Source organism: Rhineura floridana, chromosome 2 (assembly GCF_030035675.1).
Source record: "Rhineura floridana isolate rRhiFlo1 chromosome 2, rRhiFlo1.hap2, whole genome shotgun sequence".
Classification (NCBI taxonomy): Eukaryota; Metazoa; Chordata; class Lepidosauria; order Squamata; family Rhineuridae; genus Rhineura; species Rhineura floridana.
The window spans coordinates 237,119,931-237,139,481 of NC_084481.1; the positions used below are offsets into that span (position 1 = coordinate 237,119,931).

Sequence of the window (19,551 nt, forward strand, 5' to 3'; positions counted from 1 at the left end):
AGATGAAAGTCTGTGCACACATTGATCAGAACAGGTGAAAGCCTATGTCCTCATGGAAATGCATTATTTAAACTGTCCATTATCCGCATGTTTATCTAAACACATCAAACACTCCCTTCCCCCTAAAGTGGCCTACCACCAACACTTCTGGGGGGGGATCAAAGTAAAGATTGTAAACCACTGCAATCAGCATGAATCCAAAACAAAGAATTTCTGAAAACCATAGTCAGTGAAGGAACTCAGTGAAGGGGGTGTGGGAAGACTTCTTTTGATCAGGAAATATTTGACAAATGGGAAAGTGTTTGAATACCAGATAATCAAACTATATTTGAGCTTTTCTCTGGCTCATTCTGCAGTGAGATAAATTATTCCCGACCGTTTCACAGATGAGGAACTGAGATGAAAAAGGCTAACCAGCCAAAGAGGCAGTCCATGGTATCTCAACTAGGACAGGCCCAGCCCAAGAGGTCCAAATTCCAGGGCGCAAGGAAGCAGACGGAGCATGTGTCCAGTAAATGCTAAAGTCCATACACTGCTTTGTAATAGTCAAATCCTGAATGGTTTGTGAGGGCAAGGGAGCTACCCTGGCTATGTGGAAGGCAAGAAGAAGAAAATGGGGGGGAGACAGAGAAGAAAAGGGGGGCTGATCCATATGCTTCTCTTTCAGGGCCATTGCATATGCTGCAGCCGCCACCCCGAGACCACTAAGAAAGAAGTCCATATTTTCTTTGCTTTGGATGTGAAATGCCCTGGAACCAACTCCTAACAAGCCCCTTCTCTGTGGAAAACGAAAGACTGCACTTGTTTGGCAAGTTCATTTTCTGCAAGAGATGGAGGGGATCATTGGAAGTGTTGTCCCTCCCACACCAAGGACCCCCCCCCACTGCAGGAAAAGGAACACTTTTTGTATTCTCATGTAAGGTCCTGTTCAATCCCAACGCAAAAGAGTCCAGGGCCTCGGAGGGTTACTGCCAGTCAGAGTAGGTGGGCCAAATGGTCTGACAAGTGTAAGTATGTCCCTCCCTATGTAACTGGTCCTATCTACAGGGCCACACTGGCTCCTCCTTTTTTATAGCGACCCTCCGTTTACCCTCACAGCCATCACACTTTCGGATTTAGACCTCATAGTTTCTGACCTACGTGATCTCTTCCTAGTTCTAATAAGGAGGCGGAGGGATTTTTCTGCATACTATTACCTTCACAATGTTTGCAACAACAAGGTCTTGGTTATTCTCTGTGTCTGCTAACAGCTGCTTAATTCCATTAATTCGATCCCGGAAGTCTTTTGCATTCAGTAACGTCGTTATGACCTTCACATATTCCGCACTTTCCAAGGCGTTACGAGGAACTAATTTCCTGGACATTTCGCGTACTTCTCTAATCTCTCTGTTGAAAAAGTAATGTTGAGAATATTATTTCTGCAACTGTACAGCCTAGCAAAGGAACTTTCCTACTTCTGTAGCCTTCGTAATAACTTAAGCAAGGGCCCGTGGTTCAACAGATTCTAGAGGGATAGCCATGTCAGTCTGTTTCAGAAAAAGCAACAAAGAGATCTGTAGCAATTTAAAGGCTAGCAATGTTAATATGGCATAAGCTGACCAGTGGAGTGACCTCAAAGGGTCTACAATAAAGGAGATCATCCCCTTGTGGGAGATGTGGGGGCATAAACCTCTGGTATGTGTATGTGGTAGACAGCCTTAATGAGAAAGCAGAGGTGGAGAGAGTCTAGAACTGCACATGGGTTCTGAGAGGTCGGACCTGGGCACAGGTGGAAGAGTTCCCTGGGTGAGAGATGGGGTGGTTTAGAGTGAAGGCTGAGGTTGCCTATAGATGGCTGAATTCCTCTGCATCCTACAGAGGTAGTCTCCCTCTTTGCACTCTGATCACAGTATACTTCTGCCAAGTGGGTCATTACTATTTTATTTCTCACAACACCCCCTGATTGAAGGGGCATGAGAAGATCTTGAGCTCTCCTGAGCTGGGACTGAGTGACTGCCCTGGGGCAGAGAAAAAGCATAAACAAACCAATGACAAAAGCATCATGCACGTGGGCCAGAGGAAACATGCGGGGGAGGTGTGGAGTGTGGGTGGAGGGGGGTAGGCAATATCATCAGAGGAGAAGTTGGGATAGGCATTTGACATGTGCTGACCCTTCTCAGCCGCCGCAGCTGCTGCCGTCGCCACCCAATAGCGACTTGAGTAACCATGCTGACCAGCCTTCCCATCTGGTGGTGCTGTGACTTAATGCCAGTCCAGTCCACAATAAAACAAAGCACATCCATGATGGCCGACTTGGTGTGCTCTAGCGAGACCTGGGCAGGAGTGCAGTGGGGCCCTAACCGTACCCAGCTTTCCCTACGCCAGTCAAGGCCAGAGGGGGATGGAGGCGGCTTAGCAGTCATCCATCACTCTCACCAGGAGGCCAGTCTATCTGGGAGCTGCATGCAAGGGTTGGTATTTGGTGCTGGATGGCAGAGGCAGGACAGGGATCTTGCTGGTGTACTCCCCGCTCTGTGGCCAACCATCTCCCTGACTGAGCTGGTTTCTGAGTTGGTGTTGGAAAGCCCATGGAGAGATGACTCCCTGGTGGGGTTCAGATTGGCTGTGACTGACCCTCTCTGCAGGTCTGGTCCAGAGACTGATGTAATCTGATTGATTTCTGAATGCTCTGGGGATTTTTTACAGGTGGCATGGCTGGGGCTCAAGGCCCTAGTTTCATGAGAGGGCCATCGATGCAATTACTTCCAAGTGCTTCTCCGGCTGTGGGGAGACCAGGAGGTTCCTTGGATTTCTGAGAAGCTTACGTGATGAAGTGGGGCAGACAACAGCTGGACTGCAGGTGGCACAAGTCCTGGCACAAATCCGATGAAACAGAGGTATGAATACACAGAGGTGCCCACCCTACGGCAGTGACGGTGGCAACAAGAGCGTAACTCTCAGTCTCTTTTGTGTTCTCAGTGAATCACCCCAGCAAAGCTGGTTGTAGAGTGGTAAATCAGCTAGTCCAGACCAGTATTGCATCATTACAGCTTGGGACCAGGATACCTGAAAACCAGTCTTATCCCTTACATACCCAGTCGATCACTGCACTCTGCAGGTGAAGGCCTCCTGCAGAAACCATCTTATCAGGAGGTCTGTTCTGCACAACATAGGAAAAGGACCTTTAGTGTGGCGGCACCTACCCTGTGTAATTCCCTCCCCTTAAATATTAGACAGGCGCCATCTCTGCTATCTTTTCGGCGCCTTTTCAAGACTTTCCTCTTTCAACAAGCCTTTTAAGTAGAAATCTTATCCCAGTCTGCTTCTGTGTTGGAATTGCTTTTTAATATGCTTTTTAACCTTTTTTAAAAAAACAATATTTTTAACCTTTTTTCTCAAAAAAGTGTCTTCAAAGCTTTTTAAAAAATGTTTTTAAAGTTGTTTTATTTTAATGTATTTCAAGGTCTGTTTTTATGATGTTTTGAACTGTTTTTAGTGCTTTTGTTTGCCGCCCTGGGCTCCTGCTGGCAGGAAGGGTGGGATATAAATCAAATAATATATAAATAAATTACCCACGGACCACTCAATAGCCTGCTGTGAGAGATTTGCAAAGCACCTGTTTTTTTCTTTCCCAGCTTCCTAGTCCATGCAGCCTTCAGCTAAATAGTTCCAAGGCAGAAAAGCACAACTGTACCTGTCACTGGGGCTGAGCGCTTCTCGTGACACAGAGGCAGATCTTGAACGGTCCATGCTGCTGGCGTGAGAACGCCTTCCCTTGGCGGAGGGGGTGACTATCGGCATCTCTCCGAGCCCCTGAAATTGCATTTAAAACATGGGGGAGGGGAGTTTATTCATACCTTTCCTCTCTTGATATTGCATTATTTATTTGTCTGATAAACCATTAACACAGAAGCTGGATCTCTGTCCACAAAGGGCTGAGAAATCTGACAAAATGTACAAAAGGCCTAAAGGAAATTAGAAGAGAAAGATAAACACAGAAGGTTCTAATCCAGAGAGGCAATTTATACTTTTTAACAGAGGTTTGTTCTCGGGAAATCCCACCACTTGATATATAAGGGACAATATTTACAAAAAGCTCCCTGCCTTGCTGGCAGAAGGTGCTTTCATTGTAGGGTTTTAAACGCCAGTCTGTTTCCAAAGCCAGATTCCAAGGGCCATGAGGCCCTCCACTGACAGATGTTGCGCTGCAGCCAACTCAGAAGGGACAGGAAGGGGGGAGGCATGAGTTTCAGGCCCCTCCGCAGCCAGAAGAAGCCGAGTTAGGGATTGTTGTGTCTGAGCAGGATCGTGCGGGAGGGGGGCAGCCTGCTCTCCAGCCAGTTCCCACGAGTAACGCCCTTTCCGAGGAGCCGAGCGCACCGCCCCCAGTTGATGCAGAGGACTTGTGGGGGGAAGCTTCAGAGACAGTGCCAGCTCCTCCCTTGCCAAGCAGTTCCCAGGAGGATTCCAGTGTGGCACCGCCCCCTGACCTCGAGCCCGTTGCTCGGGAGCAGGTGTCTTCAGATGAGCTGTTGGATGCGCGTCCCCTGTCTCCTCATTCCCGTCGCCGCGAGAAATGGACAGGGCAAAGACAGGAATTACGAAGGAGTCAGAGATTACGTTCGAAAACATTTCCTATATAAGCCTGCCGCTCCCAGGGGGGGGTCGTTGAGTCAACTTCCTTCACACGCTGCAGAGCATGTCTAGAGTATAGTTAGGGACTCTAGTGAGTTAGCGTAGGGTTTCCTATGAAGCGCAACGCCTTTGATGTATCCATTACTCTAATAAAACGAGATTTACTTGCACACACACTCCAGCCTCATTCTTTTGGCTCTGGACAGGACAACAGGTTTCCAGGTAAACAGCAAAAACAGCAGCAGCAAACAAGGATTTTCTGTTTTTGTAAGGTGCTGGACTACGACCTGGGAGACCAGGGTTCGAATCCCCACATAGCCATGAAGCTCACTGGGTGACCTTGGGCCAGTCACCGCCTGTCAAGCCCCAGCTCTCTCTGGAAGGGCAGGGAGGGGGAAGGCATGAGTTGCAGACGCCTCAACTGCCAGAAGGCGCGGAAGATCCAACTGTTGTTGTGTCTATTCCAGACATTAGGGAAAGGAGTGTGTTAGATGCTCCGCCAATTCCCACGGGTGACCCAGCCCCCCTTGGGGACAGCGCTCAGTCTTCAACCATCCCAACGGATCAGTTAGGGGAGAATTCTGAAAGAGCAGTAACTCCTCCTTCACCAAGCCATGAATTAGCAGTAACTCCCCCTTCGTCCCGCAGTAACTTAGAGACGCCTGATGCTTCTCAGCCCTCTACTTCCTGGACTGTTGATAAGGACCCTGTTTCGTCTGATGAGCCCATGGAGGCTCGCCCCCCCTCACCTCGCTCTCGGCGGTGGGAAAAGCGTACCGGGCAGAGGGCGGGTGTGTGAAGGAGTAAGAGATTGCGCTCAAAAACTTTCCCTATATAAGTCTGCTGAGTATGGAGGGGGGTGTTGAGTCAACTTTCTTCTTACGTCGCAGAGCATGGCAAGAGTGTAATTAGGGATTCCGAGTGAGTTAATGTAGGGTTTTCTATGAAGCGCACTGCCTCTGATGTATCCATTACTCTAATAAAACGAGATTTACTTGCACCAGCGTCTCAGTCTCCTGGTATCGACTCTGGACAGGACACCTCCTCTCAGCCTCATGAAAACCATATTCATAGGGTCACCATAAGTCAAAATCGACTTGAAGGCAGTATGATGTGGACCAATTAATTAGCTTACAAGCCAGAGACAGCAAGAAGTAGGACAATGAAAAGCTAAATTAGGAAAGCACAGCTTGGAAGTTTTCCCGTCGTCCCTGACTAATTCAAACTAAAGGCTGCAGAAAAAATATCTAATTTTTACCTCTCAAAGGTAGCCTGACCAGTTTCCCTAGAGTATTTGTGGATACGTAAGGATGACTGGACTTCCAGCAACAAGGAAGAATAGTGGAACTGTCTAGGGATGTTCTACTCTTTTTAGAACAAAATCCAGAAATGTCAAGTTGGGAAAACCTTAGCAGCAGTGGCATGTTTACCACTGCTTCCAGAATCTGACTAATCCTTCTATTTTTACACGGTGTACCTTCTGCCGCAGGCTGCTGACAGTCTCTTTAACATAAGGCAAGTCCTTCGGCAGCACATACTTTTCAAGCATCTTATCGAAGTCTGCATGTGTCATCAAAGTGAAGAGCATCTTCCGGCCATAGTACCTGCATCCACCACAAATCAATTATGTTGATTTATACCCATGAAAATAACTTGATGCATTTCTGTCAGGCCAGATTAAAAACAAAATGCTGGACCTAGGAAACCTGAGCTCAGCCACAGACTCATTGAATGTTGCTCTCTTCCTGCCTGCCCCACCTCCCTAGGATTTACACACACGAGTCTCGAGTCTTTTTGCACACAAGCATGCACGCTTATAGTTCTTGTTGCGATATTCAACTTATCTGTGTGTGTGCGTGCAAATAAGGAGACTCAAGACCAGTGAGCACAGATGTTGAATATCACAATAAGAACTATAATCTAAGCCAGAGGTCTATCAGTAATATGGATCAAGGAGCCAATCTGTCTCATTACACTGCACAAAACCTGCAGTTGGAAGACAAGCTTCAGTTCTACTCAGCACTCATTCTGAATCCGCTTAGAGATATGAAAAACTTTAATCAGTGTTTTCCAAATCATACACTGAGATTTTTCAAAAATACTGAACTGCTTACATTTTCTTCCCTGTCTTTGATCCTTCAACTATTTCTGCCATTCTATCTTAATATTTCTTCAAGTATAAAGGTTTTCATAAAAGCTGAAATTCACAGCAGCCTAACAAACCCTCAATCTCTAACCCATCTCTCACTGACTCCACTCACCTCGTTTCTTGTGATCCATCTTGGACAAATTTGGCTACTGCAGACAAAATCCTGTCAGTCACATCCTTCATGCCAGATAATGTGCGTCCTGCTCCCATGTGCTCCACGACATCTGACAAGTGCTGGGCTGCACATCGCCTCACCGCTGTGTTCAAGTGGCTGGTGGGAAAGATGAAAAAGAAGAAACATCTGGACAAGGAAAGTGTGCGTTTATCTTGCCTCACAAACAGCAATTTTGAAAGCACTCCCTAAAATCCTGAACATACGTACAACAAAAACCTTCCTTTGACCTACTGATAACAGCAACAGGGAGATCGAGAAACATGGAGCTAGAAGCAGTGGATCTGGCTAACAGCAAGGCATGGCTGCCCATGCATCAAACCCTCCTCCATTCTGCCAACACAATCCAGACCACGAAGCAGGCATGTTGTAGCAATGTGGCCACACCAAACATTTCACCCAAAAGCCAGGGAGGGGGGGAGAGAACAGTTTTGTTACATGCAGAAGCATCAGCAACCACAGAAGAACTCGTACAAACCTTAAGCGGGTACATAGTTCCTAGGCACAAGCAAAAGAGCAACTTCTTGGTCACTTTACAAAACATGGGAAAGCAAGAAAGCTGCTCTCTCAAAGTTCTGCTGTAGCAAAGAGGTGCTTGTGGTGTATAGCTGCTGGTTTAAGTGAGGAATGCACCCTAACTGGGATAGCTCATTGGGCTTTTGCAAAAATTCACTTACACAGAACTTGCTTTTGGTTGCTTGCTGCCTTAGAAAGTATTAAAAATGCACGTCCAAGCTTGCATATGAATGCACACACACCCCCTTACAGTAAAGAGAATCATTTATCACTGCTAACAGGTGTAACGCACTGGGAAGTTCTACTATGGAAGCCTCATCCAAAAGCTTGTTTATCAGAAACACAACAAAAAATCCCTATCCTGCCTTTCTGCCAAACATGGCTTTAAAGACGGCTCACAGAAACCCTTAACCAGATTTAATCTCAATAGTGCTCTTGTGCAAGATCCATTTCTTCCAGTGGAGCTTATGAAAGAGGACATTCTGGTGGGCTTTGCTCATATTAAAAAAAAAAAGGGGGGGAGTGCTCTCATGTAAGTGGTCAGAGCTTCTCAAAGAACCTAGCTTAACTACAACTTGGTTAACAGTGAGGAAGCAGCCTCTAAAGAGCCTCAAATGCAAAATGCTTGAGAGAATGACCTTTGGCCTCCATTGATCAGAGAAGAGAGAGCCCGGGCTGGAGTCACGTTGTTAACCATTGCCTTCAGCGCTTTGTCAACATCCTCCCTTATGAATGTGTTTGATTCCCCGGCCTTGTGCAAAAGGACTTTTACTGTGCTGTCTAGTTCTTGATCCATGCCCTTTTTCAGGTAGTTGAACAAGTCCCCTAAACAAACTACTGCAGCCCGGGAAACAACAGAACGTAAATTCTTCACCTGCACAGAAAAAGAAGAAATCTGAATCAGCAACAGTTACCTTTGAATTTCCCTCCCTGGAAATTTTACATTGCTTGGAACGAGTGTGGTGTGTGTCTATATCCTTATACATAGTGAGACAGTAACCAGGTAAGAACTAAGGGCAACACATCATTTATGTCTCACCTGGTTAACTTGGCTTTCATCCTGCACCTGATGAAGCAGGCCCTTGCCTGAGGAAGTTCATGGTATAATGAACTATTTTGTTTGTTACTACAAGGTAACATGGGTGACATTCAACAATTCAGAATTAATTGCTGCCAAATCCAATCCATGTTAACTCGGAATGGTCTCACTCTCAAAAACATGTGTGGCCTTAAAAGCTGTGACGCTACACCAACACCTACATGGTAGAAAGTATCACCGAAATCAGCAGGAACAAATTCCACGACTAACTTTAGGCCAGAAAAGCCTCAAGAAAGTTAAGTCTTTTAACTGTATCCATTCTAGACAATCCCACTAATTTACATAAATTTTAAAAAGTAAACAAAAAAACCTGACTTCAATGGTTTCTAGGAAATTACATAAAATTGTCGACTGCCGTACATGCTAGTAGATTTAGGCTGCAATCCTAAACCCACTTACCGTGGAGTGAGCCCCATTGAATTCAACAGGATTTACAACTGAGTTAAGATTGAGTGGCAATAGCAAGTTTAACGAACAGTAAAACTTTTAGGTAAGGTTCAAGGCAAGGATAAAGTTTACACAGGTGTCGGAACCAAGGTGCTAAGCACAAAGAGCAGACAAACTGGTTGCAAAGCTACACCCACTTCAGGACTCCCCTCAAAACCATCAGATGAGACATGCAGTAAAACAAGAAGTTAACCTCCTGAACAACAGCCAGGCTGGTCTCATGCAGCTTTGCAGTCAGCACATCGGGGTTGTAGGCAGAAAGGCACCTAATCCAGTTCAGTCCTTCAATTTTCTTCTCCCTGTGTTTGGGGGGAAAATATGCAAGTAACACAGGACAATTAAGCCCTGAAAATCGTTAACCAGTTCCTTAAAAAAAAACACCCCTATTTTAATGAGAACTACCCACTGGGACAATGTAAAAGAGGAATGCATTTTCTTCTAAGAGTTAACATTAACACCTAAGAGCCTGTCCCATTCCCTTCAATCCAGCTATGATTGGTGAGAAATAATATTTTTGCCTTAAACCTCCTCCCCCACTTTTGATGTGACCCAAGTTCCTTTTGTCGAAAGCACAAACACTTAGGACTGCACCCAACTATGGATGCACTCTGAGTAGACGCACTGAAAGTATTTTAAAGTAAACAAGAGAGAAAGATAAAATGGGGGCACACACCAGTCATCATCAGCAAGATACTGCAATGCTTCCAAAAGAGCAATTTCAGGTTTGGGGAAGGGTCTCAATTCTGATGGTTCCATTATCTCTGGACTATGCGTGACAGACAACGTCCGATCTTTGAACTGCATTTGTGGACCCAGAGAGATTTCACCTGCAAGATCATCCATTTGGTTATTCAAAATTGGCCAAGTAACCTCTGCAATGTGAGGAAGCTCACTAACAGCATACAGCAAGCATGTAGCTTCCTGAATCGACAAAGTGACTAAATGCTGCAGAGCCAGAGGGATGGCCAGAAATTCCTAGCCCTACATTGCAACCTATCTGAGAAACCCCGGCACAGCCACAATATTTTCAAATATAGAAAGTAGTGTTGCATTGCAAAGTTTTACCTGATTCTAGCAAGAGTGAAGGCTGTGTCCTTTTTATACTTGATGTCCTCTTCAACAGAGGACTGAAAGCAGCATTTCCTAAGGGCAAAAAACCCCAGTTTTGGTTAATAGCACATCTCCATAAATTAAATTGTAAGCCTGTAAGGCAAAACCCAGCTTATTTTTTTAAATCTTTGTACAGCACCTAGCTGGCATAGGCAAATAAATTCTACACACAGAGAGACACTGAAAAGAATGTTTGCATTAAAAAATAAAAAAACACAAGCGTTCAATGGATATTATAACGCTGTTAAATTTAAGCTCTTCCAGAACTAAGACTTCAAGCTTTATCTTGCCTGCCTCTTTCTGCAGCTTTAATCAATTTAAAACCCTTAAACAAGAAACGGTGGTACTAAAAGTTCAACAGACAACATACTTTTAAACAATCTGGCTTGTAATCAACATGGCGCTAGGGTCAAATGTCCTCCCCCTCTCCTCCCCCCATGTGCCCCCTAAATCTGTTCTGGAGGCTCCCCCAACCATCTGGAGCAGATTTGGGGAGAGCATGGAGAGAAATCCCTTTCAGCTTATTGAGGTCATTCCACTAGCACAAGGATTTAGTTGAATACTTCCCTCTGTATCCAGGAAATGAAGGGTCACAGGACTTTTCAGGCCCATTTCCCACCATTACAGCCCCCACGTTACAGAAAGCACAATACAAGAAGCTTGTATTTAAGTACTAGCCTGGTAGCCATAGGCAACAAGGGAATGCATGGAGGAAAGTGAGCAGCCTGGTGGAGGACAGACAAAACGCTTCATCCTTCCTCCCCACAGAAACCAAGGAGTCTGCAAGAGGAAGAAAAGAACAAGAGACTGCTGCAAGAGGGATGGAGCTAAACCTTCCTCCTCTGCCAGCCGCAAGACATGCAGACATCCAGTGACTTCAGTGGGCTTTTGCAGCATTTGAGGCTTTTTACTTTAGAGAAAAGGCAAGTTAAGAGGTGACATGGCAGAAGTGTTTAAAATTATGCATGGCATGGAGAAATTGGATACAGAAATATCTTTCTGCCTGTCTCATAACACTTGAGCTCGTGGACATTCAATGAAGCTGAACATTGGAAGGTTCAGGACAGATAAAAGAAAGTCCTTCAGGCAGTGCAAAGTTAAACTGTGGAATTGGCTCCCACAAGAGGCAGTGATGGCCACCAACATGGGTGCCTTTAAAAGAGGATTAGACAAATTCAGGGGCAATAAGGCTACCGATGGCTACTAGCCATGAAGATTATGCTATGCTTCCAGATACCAGCTGCTGGCAGCCACAGGAGGGGAAAGCGCTCTTGCGCTCAGGTCCTGCTTGTCAGCTTCCCAAAAGAGGCACCTGCTTGGCCACTGTGCAGACAAGATGCTGGACTGGATGGGCCACTGGCCTGATCCAGCAGGCTCTTCTTATGTTCTTAAGACTGTATTAACAGATCAATTAAAAAAACCCATGGATTACTGCTTTCTGTTGTAATCTTCTCAGATTCATTGTGCTTAAGCAGTTCCCAACTGTGTGCATCCTTTCTTTCCAGGTCTCTAACTTCCCGATATTCTTTCTCTTCTCTCTTTTTTTGCGTCATCTTCTCCCGGGCAGATTTGGATAAGGCAACTTTCACCTGCACAGAATAATACAACATATTATTGATGGATGAAGCAATGCAACACTTTACTGAGAAACAGCACAAGCCCCCTTTCTCTCAGCCATCCATTCCCCATCATTTTGATACTCAAAGAGCATCTGTACAGCAGAATAGCAGCAGCGGTTCCACCAACTGACGATTCAAGTAACAGCTATGCAATGCACTTTTTATTACTTTGCAGTTGCAATATTAACTCCAATGCACTTTCCAAGATGCCACAGAGACATTCGCGTGATAAACTACTGAGAGATCAACAAATGCTAAAAGACTGCACATAGCTGCAAGACATTTTAGTACAAAGGAGCAATGAAAGGAAGCAAAAAACTAAGGTTCCTTTTGCTGCTAACCAGAGTAAGCAAAAAATCAGGGCCTCATTAAGCATAATCTAGCCGAGTGAAAAATGTTTTCTTTTATTACCTTATTTTTTAAACTTGCTGCAGCCTTTTAGGATAACAAATGGGGCCATATATATATGAGGTGCGCCTTGCACCAACCCTGTTATCTTTTCGGCACCAGGTCAAGACTTTCCTCTTCTCCAAGGCATTTTAACAGCATTTGAGTAACATGTTTTTAACTTGCTTATCTGTTTTTATGGGGTTTAATAGTTTAGATTTGTATACTTGTTTTTAATGGTTGTAAACTGCCTAGAGAGCTTCGGCTATGGGGCAGTATATAAATGCAATTAATAATAATAATGGAGGAGGAGGAGGAGAAAAAGAAGTATTTGCCACTGTGCCACAGTACTTGCCACTTGCAATTAGTTCCTCAGCCCATTATTTATTTATTTATTTATTTGTTGAATTTCTATACCGCCCGACTAGCATAGCTCTCTGGGCGGTGTACAACAGAGGAATATAAATATACACAATAAAATCCAATAATTCAGTGCAAGGAACATGTATGTAGGCATCCACAAATCTAAAATCAGTTAAACATATTTAAAAGACTAAAATAGACTAAAATGCCTATTCTATGACCACATGCAACGCCTTCACAGGGTGGATTAAATTAATGATTAGCCTGCGAATCTTGTGTTTCATGTTGCTCCGATTTAAACGACATTGCGCTACTTGGCCTCTAAGGACACTTGTGAGATTCAGTTATCTTAACCAATAATAATAAGAACAGCATGCTGGATCAGGCCAGTGGCCCTCTAGTACAGCATCCTGTTCTCAGAGTGACCGCCAGTTTATTTACTTTATTTATTTATATCCCGCCCTTCCTCCCAGCAGTAGCCCAGGAAGGCAAGCAGTTGCCCATGTGAAATCTGCAAGCAGGACCTGGGTGCAAAGAGAAGTCTCCCCTCCTGCGGATTCCAGCAACTGGTATGCGGAAGCACACTGTCTCCGTCTGTGGGGGCAGAGCACAGCCTTTATGGCTAGTAGCCACTGATAGCCTTATCCTCCATGAATTAGTCTTTTAAAGCCATCCGAGTTGGTGGCCATCACTGCCTCCTGTGGGAGACAATTCCATAGTTTGACTCTGCACTGAGTGAAGAAGTCCTTTCTTTTGTCTATTCTCAGTCTTCCAACATTCAGCTTCATTGAATGTCCACAGGTTCTAGTGTTATGAGAGGAAAAAAGCTTTCCTAGATCTACTTTTTCCATGCCATGCATAATTTTATACATTTCTAATATGTTGCCTCTTACTCATCTTTTCTCTAAACTAAAAAGCCCCAAATGCTGCAACCTTTCCTCATAGGGGAGTTGCTCCGTCCCCTTGATCATTCTGGTTGCCCTTGTCTGAACCTTTTCCAACTATACAATATCCTTTTTCAGGTGAGGCAACCAGAACGGCACACAGTTTTCTAAATGCAGTCGTACCACAGATTTGCACAACAGCATCATGACCAACTGTTCAAGGGCACTGTCATTTAAGGTATCTAGAAGTGTTACCTCTTTGTCATGACTTGGAACACATATGTAGCCAGTCCATGTCAGGATGGTTGAAGTCACCCATTACTACAACATTTCCTAGTTTGGATGCTTCCTCAATTTCATTTCTCATCTCAAGATCTCCCTCAGCATTTTTGTCAAGGGGAGAATAGACTGTCCCCTGTACTAAATTATAGAATCATAGAGTTGGAAGGGGCCTTGTAGGCCATCAAGTCCAACCCCCTGCTCACAGCAGGAAATCCACAGCTAGAGCATCTCCCACAGATAGCTGTCTAGCCTCTGCTTGAAGACGTCCAGCGAAGAGGATCCCACCACCTCCCTAGGCAGTCGGTTCCATTGCCGAACTGCCCTTACTGTCAAGAAGTTCCTTCTAATGTCCAATCTGAATCTACGCTCCTGCAACTTAAAACCATTAGACCTAGTCCTACCCTCTGGGGCAGCAGAGAACAAATCTGTACCCTCCTCTATGTGACAGCCCTTCAGGTACTTAAAGAGTGCAATCATGTCACCCCTCAGCCTTCTCTTCACCAGACTGAACATGCAAAGTTCCTTCAACCTTTCCTCATAAGACTCATAAGTATTCCAGATGAGGCCTGAGCAGTTGTGAATCCACCTGACAGTATTTCCATCTAGTCCGCATTTGACCAGTTTGCTAATCAAAAGGTCGTGGGGGACTATGTCAAACGCTTTGCTGAAATCTAGATAGATGACATCTACAGCATTTCCACCATCTATTAGGCTAGTGACCCGATCAAACAAAGAGATGAGATTAGTTTGACAGGATTTTTTCTTGACAAACACATGCTGGCTCCTACTAATCACAGCATTGTCATCTAGATAGTTGCCAATGGACTCTTTTATTATCTATTCTTGGGGCCCAACGATTCTGCCCCTTTGCAGGTTTCTAGCTTGCTGGATTCAAGGCCCTCTTTCACTGCCAAGACGACCTTCCCTGTCTTTCCAATATAGTTTATTTCCAGGGATAACTGTGTCCCACTGGTTTTCTCGGTTCCACCAGGTTCCCATTATCGCACTATATCAATGCTGCCCCAGTGGTGTCCACAGTGTTCTCTGGCACTTTTGGTTCTGCTTATGGGTCTTTGGTCTCTTGCTGCCCCTGCACTCACAATGCCGAGTTCTAGGCCATGTAAAAGTTCATCAATTTTATGTCTTTATCACAGGGGGGAGATTTGTTCCGATCCAGACCCTCCTCAGCTCCTGTTGGCTTTCCCTCCTCCATCAGGTTAAAAGCTGTTCTGCTACCCATTTTGATTCTAAGCACCAGCAGTCTGGTTCCATCCCGGTTCAAGTGGAGCCCATCCCTTTTGTACAGGCCCGGCTTGTCCCCAAATGTTCCCCAGTGCCTAATAAATGCACACCCCTCCTCGTGACACCATCATCTCATCCATGCAGTGATGTCTAGCTGGCCCTGCATGTGGAACTGGTAGCATTTCAGAGAAAGGTACCTTGAAGGCCCTGGCTTTCAGCATCCTGCGTAGCAACCTAAATTTTGCTTCCAGGACCTCATGGCTGCATTTCCCCATGTGCACCACGACTGCTGAGTCCTCCCCAGAACTATCTACCAAGCTGTTCAGCCAGCGGGCAACATCCACAACCTTCACGCTAGGCAGGCAAATCACCCTGCGGCCTGCATGCCCATCACACACTCCACCATCTATGCTCCTAACGATCAAATCACCCATTACGAGGATCCCTCCACCCCCTGGAAAAGCATCCTCAGAACCAGAAGGTATCTGCTTGCCCCACAAGGAATGGGTCCCTTCTAAGGGATCGTTTCCCTCCTTCCCTGAGGCCCTCATTCTCCATGACAGCAGGAGAGCTATCGTCCTTGGAGTGGGACACAGCTGTAATGTCCCCAAGGGCCTCCTCCCCAAACCTCTCTCAGCTTCTCCAGGTCAGCCACCTTGGCCTCAAGGAGGCCTCACCTTGTTCCCGGAGAGCCAGGAGCTCATTGCACCAAGGGCATATCCACAACTTCTGTCCAACAGGCAGATAGTCGTACACATTACATACAGTGCAAAACACTGGAAAGCCCACACACCCCTGCTGGCTTCCTACCTGCATTGTGTGTGTGTGCGTGCGTGCGAGCGTTCAGTTAATTTATTGAAAGCTTAGGTTTTGTTTAGGTCAGGAAACAGACCGGCAGAGTGGGTGCCCTGGCCTCCTCACCCTGATGCTTTGTCAAGCTAGAGGGCCTCCCTCTATCTCGTGGAGCAAGCTCCCTCACAGGCCTGTTCCATTTATATTATTTATAATATATCATCTATACACATTTATATTATACTGATATTATAATATACAAATTTATATTATTTATAAAAGCAACAGTAATAACAGATTTGAAGATGCGGCAAGAACTGTGCACAAGTGCACTGCATCATGCGTGTTCAGTAGGCTCCGTTTCGTGGGAGGCCCACTTCTGTCTTAAGCAGTATGTTCTCCATTCTTACGTCTCTTTCATGTTCCATGCCAAAATAAGGCGCAGAGCTCTGCTGCTGGACAGCTCTCCCGTAGATCCCGGAAAGAGGCTCCATACTTTGCTTGAATGAAGGTGCGTCTCCATTCTCCATGGAGAATATTGTGGACTGGCCATAGGTTAATGGAGCTGAAGGTGGGCTTCCAAACACTCCTGAAATACATGGCTCATTGGGTTATCATGAAAGAGCCAACTCATGATGGTCTGTTTTTGCTTACAAGGAATCCAATAAAAACGTTTTTTTAACACAATTGTATGTATGAGATTAAATGCAACAGCAATAGCATGCTCATTCAATGTTCAGATGGAATTTTCAATTTTTACCATTCTTTACCTCTTATTGCAAAGCAGAATGCTGCAGTGCATAGCACATTATTCAAGGAAGCGGAAAACAGCCATCCATTGGCAATTTTTTGCATGTATATTCTTTGTGCAGCTAGAAACGTTTGCACAGATCCATGCAATCTGCCGCTCTGACAAAAATGCACTTTAGGGAGTCCTTACATGGGGTGAGGAGCAGGTTCACAAAGTGAAAATATCACAGGTATTTTAAGCTGCCCTAGAAACTTTGATTGAAAGGCAGTATAAAAATAGTAATACATAAGTACTTGTTAGAAATACCTTTTCCAACAATAACTACAGAATCTTCTGACAAGGCACTCGGTGAAATAAAGTCTAAACTAGTCAGCTGCTGTAAACTCGAAGTGGGCCTTGCAAATCCTTAAAAAAACAAAAAAAACCCAAGTTATTTTCTTTGCATTCACTAAATTAAGAAAGCTGATACCAACACCCCGATGCAGTGGATCTAGTCTACATAAGGGCCTCCACTTACCCGCCAAAAGCCCTGCATACAAAGGAGCTTTCTCATTCTGTTTGCTCTGCAGCTTACTCAAACAACTGAGAAGCAAGCGCTGACCTGGAGAACTGCATGCCTATTGTAATCCTGTACACCTCTGGATCAGGTCCAAAGTGTGTTGTCACTCCCCATCCCCCAAAAAACATTCTTCCAGTTTAACCTTTAAATTAACAGCTAGCCTCTGCTGCATCTGAAGGATCTGAAAGAAGTACTTTACTGCATGATGCCACCAGACTATGACATACGCACAGAGAGGGATAACAGGGGAAAGGTAGACTAGGGAGGCTAAAGAGAAGTAGGGCGTAAGTTCCTCACTTCCAGCTCTCCGTTCCGTGTCATCCACAATTTGCTCACCTTTTGTGGCTTTACAATGCCTTTGGTGCTCTTTGGCCTGCCCTTTGAGAGTGGCAGGTGACACAACTTTCTGTCTATCATCATAATCTCCAGATCCATTTCCATAGCTCAGACGCTGGCCGCTAACACTCACGCTGGAAGTTGCTTTTTCATGAAACATTATCCCTGAAGGACAAGATCCACAACATAACGCTCCACAGACATCACAAGAGGTTGCCTAATACTGAAAATTCCCCAGTTCCAAGCTGCCTAGTGTGTGGATTCTGTGCCTATGAACTGTTCATAGCATGCATGGTGTCTGGTGAATTGTTTGTGGTGACCCAGTGAAAAGAGATGCACACCATTACACGTATCTTGTATGTGGTTTGGAAGTTAATTCAAGGAAGATTAGGATTTACGCCTCAGTACACTGATGGCTGAATATGATGACACCCAGTGAGCAAGGCTGCAGGGGTGGAAAATTCTTGACAGAAAATTTTCTGGTTTTAGAAACATATTGTTTCATAAGATTAATTGGTAATCCAGCAAATGGAAACAGTATCAGTCAAATAGACAAAATTGTTACTAACTTTTTAAAGGTAACTATCCTAACGAAGCATGCTTATTTATGTACACATACTAAAATTAAGATGTTTACACTTTTCAGTATCTTCATTTAATTTTCTTAATATCTAAAGAAACCTGAAAAGAAATGTACACTACTCAACTGTCATGTCTTACAATATTTACAAGTATCCCAATAAAAAAATTATTTCCAAGTAAACCTTTGAATAAAATATTGAACCACGCTAACAGTGCAATCCTATACACATCTACTCAGAAGCAAGCTGTACTGAGTTCAGTGGGACTTACTCTCAGGCAATTACGCATAAGGTTGTATCCACTTGACGTTTTTCTTAAACAAGTATTTCAGTTCAACAGTTTTTGGTTATTAGAATTTTTTTCCTAACGAAATAAAAGCAAGCATCATGCTGCAGTTCGTAGCACTACAGACATGTGGCACTGAAAACCGTAGCGTGAACGCTCCGCCCCCCGCACACTGCTTGCACCACCCGCCTCAGCGAGCACGCAAGGCGGCAGGAGCAGCCTGGCCAGTCAGCCCTGCGGTGGCAGTGTTTGTCTGGGGGAGGCAGTGGCATGGGGCAGCAGCAGCAACCTGGCTGGGAGGCCCGTCTGCAGCCTAGCTGAAGGCAGTGAGGAGGTGGGGACTGGCAAAGGGAGTGTGGCTGCTAGGGAGGTAAAGGGAGGTAAAGGGTGGGGGTGGCAAGCGGAGCAAGTGGGGAGACACAGTGAAGACATTTACACGATGTAAAATTAACATGACACTTTTTTTCATTTTGTTTACTAAATAAATGCCAAATAGATTTGCTAAATCAAAGATCAAATGATTTACGGTAGCAGAAGATTTTCTGGAGTTTTTCACATTTTTTTTTTAAAGAAAACCCAAATCCCTGCATCCAGTTAGCTCTTCCCTTGCGAGCTGAAACTACCAAGAACTAAATAGGCTACATCCACCTACAAAGGATCAACAGTTGCATGGAGTTAGCCATCCCCTTTATACCTCTGTCTCCTTTCCACGAAGGTTGCAGCTGCTAGAGCAGGAAGAGAACCAGACAGACCAAGTCCACATACCTGGGCAGGTACAGAGTTGCTGGGAAAGCTCCACCCACCCCTCCATCCCATGCAATAATCAATCAACAGTAAAAAGCCGGCTGGTCTACGGCTGCTGCCTTCACACCCTTTCAGCGAGCCAGAAGGTCAATAAAAGGATGCACAAAAGAGCATCCAGAGACACAACAAACATCAAAAACATTCTGCCTTCTTTCAGCCCAGTCTATCCCACCTGTGCTAGGACTCTGCTCCACGATTATAGGACCTCGACTCCGTGCTGGGGAGAGCTTCATTGGCCAGGAGTTGCCTCCAAGTAACGGAAAGATATCTGACCTGCCACAACAAGAAAGGCACTTCTGTTAATACATTTCTGCCATGCACAAGGGGCTCCAGTTTTGACCATCACTCATCTGAGAGAATTCAGGGAAAGGATATTGGATGAGCTCTCCAAGGATTGAGAATACATGAAAAAGTGAACACCTTCCTCAAAAAGCCCACAGAGACTTTATCTCCAAGTCAGCACAGAGCAGCATCTAAGAACAATCTGTTGCTCCTGGAACAGGGATGAGAATCTCATGGAGATGCTTTCCGTCTTAAGAGTGCAAATGGGCCATAAGG

At 45.1% G+C, this 19,551-nt stretch overlaps 1 protein-coding gene across 3 annotated transcripts in view; it reads right to left on the reverse strand.

Annotated features, from left to right (window-relative positions):
• Positions 1-19,551, reverse strand: part of TOGARAM1 (TOG array regulator of axonemal microtubules 1) — a 41,810-nt gene that overhangs the window by 2,449 nt on the left and 19,810 nt on the right. For all 3 annotated transcript variants that reach the window (XR_009760803.1, XM_061612647.1, XM_061612648.1), the window contains exons 7-19: positions 19,166-19,266; positions 17,323-17,487; positions 16,734-16,832; positions 16,087-16,265; positions 11,540-11,696; positions 10,063-10,140; positions 9,671-9,824; positions 9,191-9,296; positions 8,090-8,325; positions 6,876-7,034; positions 6,092-6,218; positions 3,674-3,792; positions 1,197-1,386 (exon numbers count right to left, since the gene is read on the reverse strand). Coding sequence is in view for 2 of the 3 variants with exons in the window: in XM_061612647.1 (XP_061468631.1) it covers positions 1,197-1,386; positions 3,674-3,792; positions 6,092-6,218; positions 6,876-7,034; positions 8,090-8,325; positions 9,191-9,296; positions 9,671-9,824; positions 10,063-10,140; positions 11,540-11,696; positions 16,087-16,265; positions 16,734-16,832; positions 17,323-17,487; positions 19,166-19,266 (1,870 nt within the window). In the remaining variant the exon portion in view is untranslated. The remainder of the gene's footprint in view (positions 1-1,196; positions 1,387-3,673; positions 3,793-6,091; positions 6,219-6,875; positions 7,035-8,089; positions 8,326-9,190; positions 9,297-9,670; positions 9,825-10,062; positions 10,141-11,539; positions 11,697-16,086; positions 16,266-16,733; positions 16,833-17,322; positions 17,488-19,165; positions 19,267-19,551) is intronic.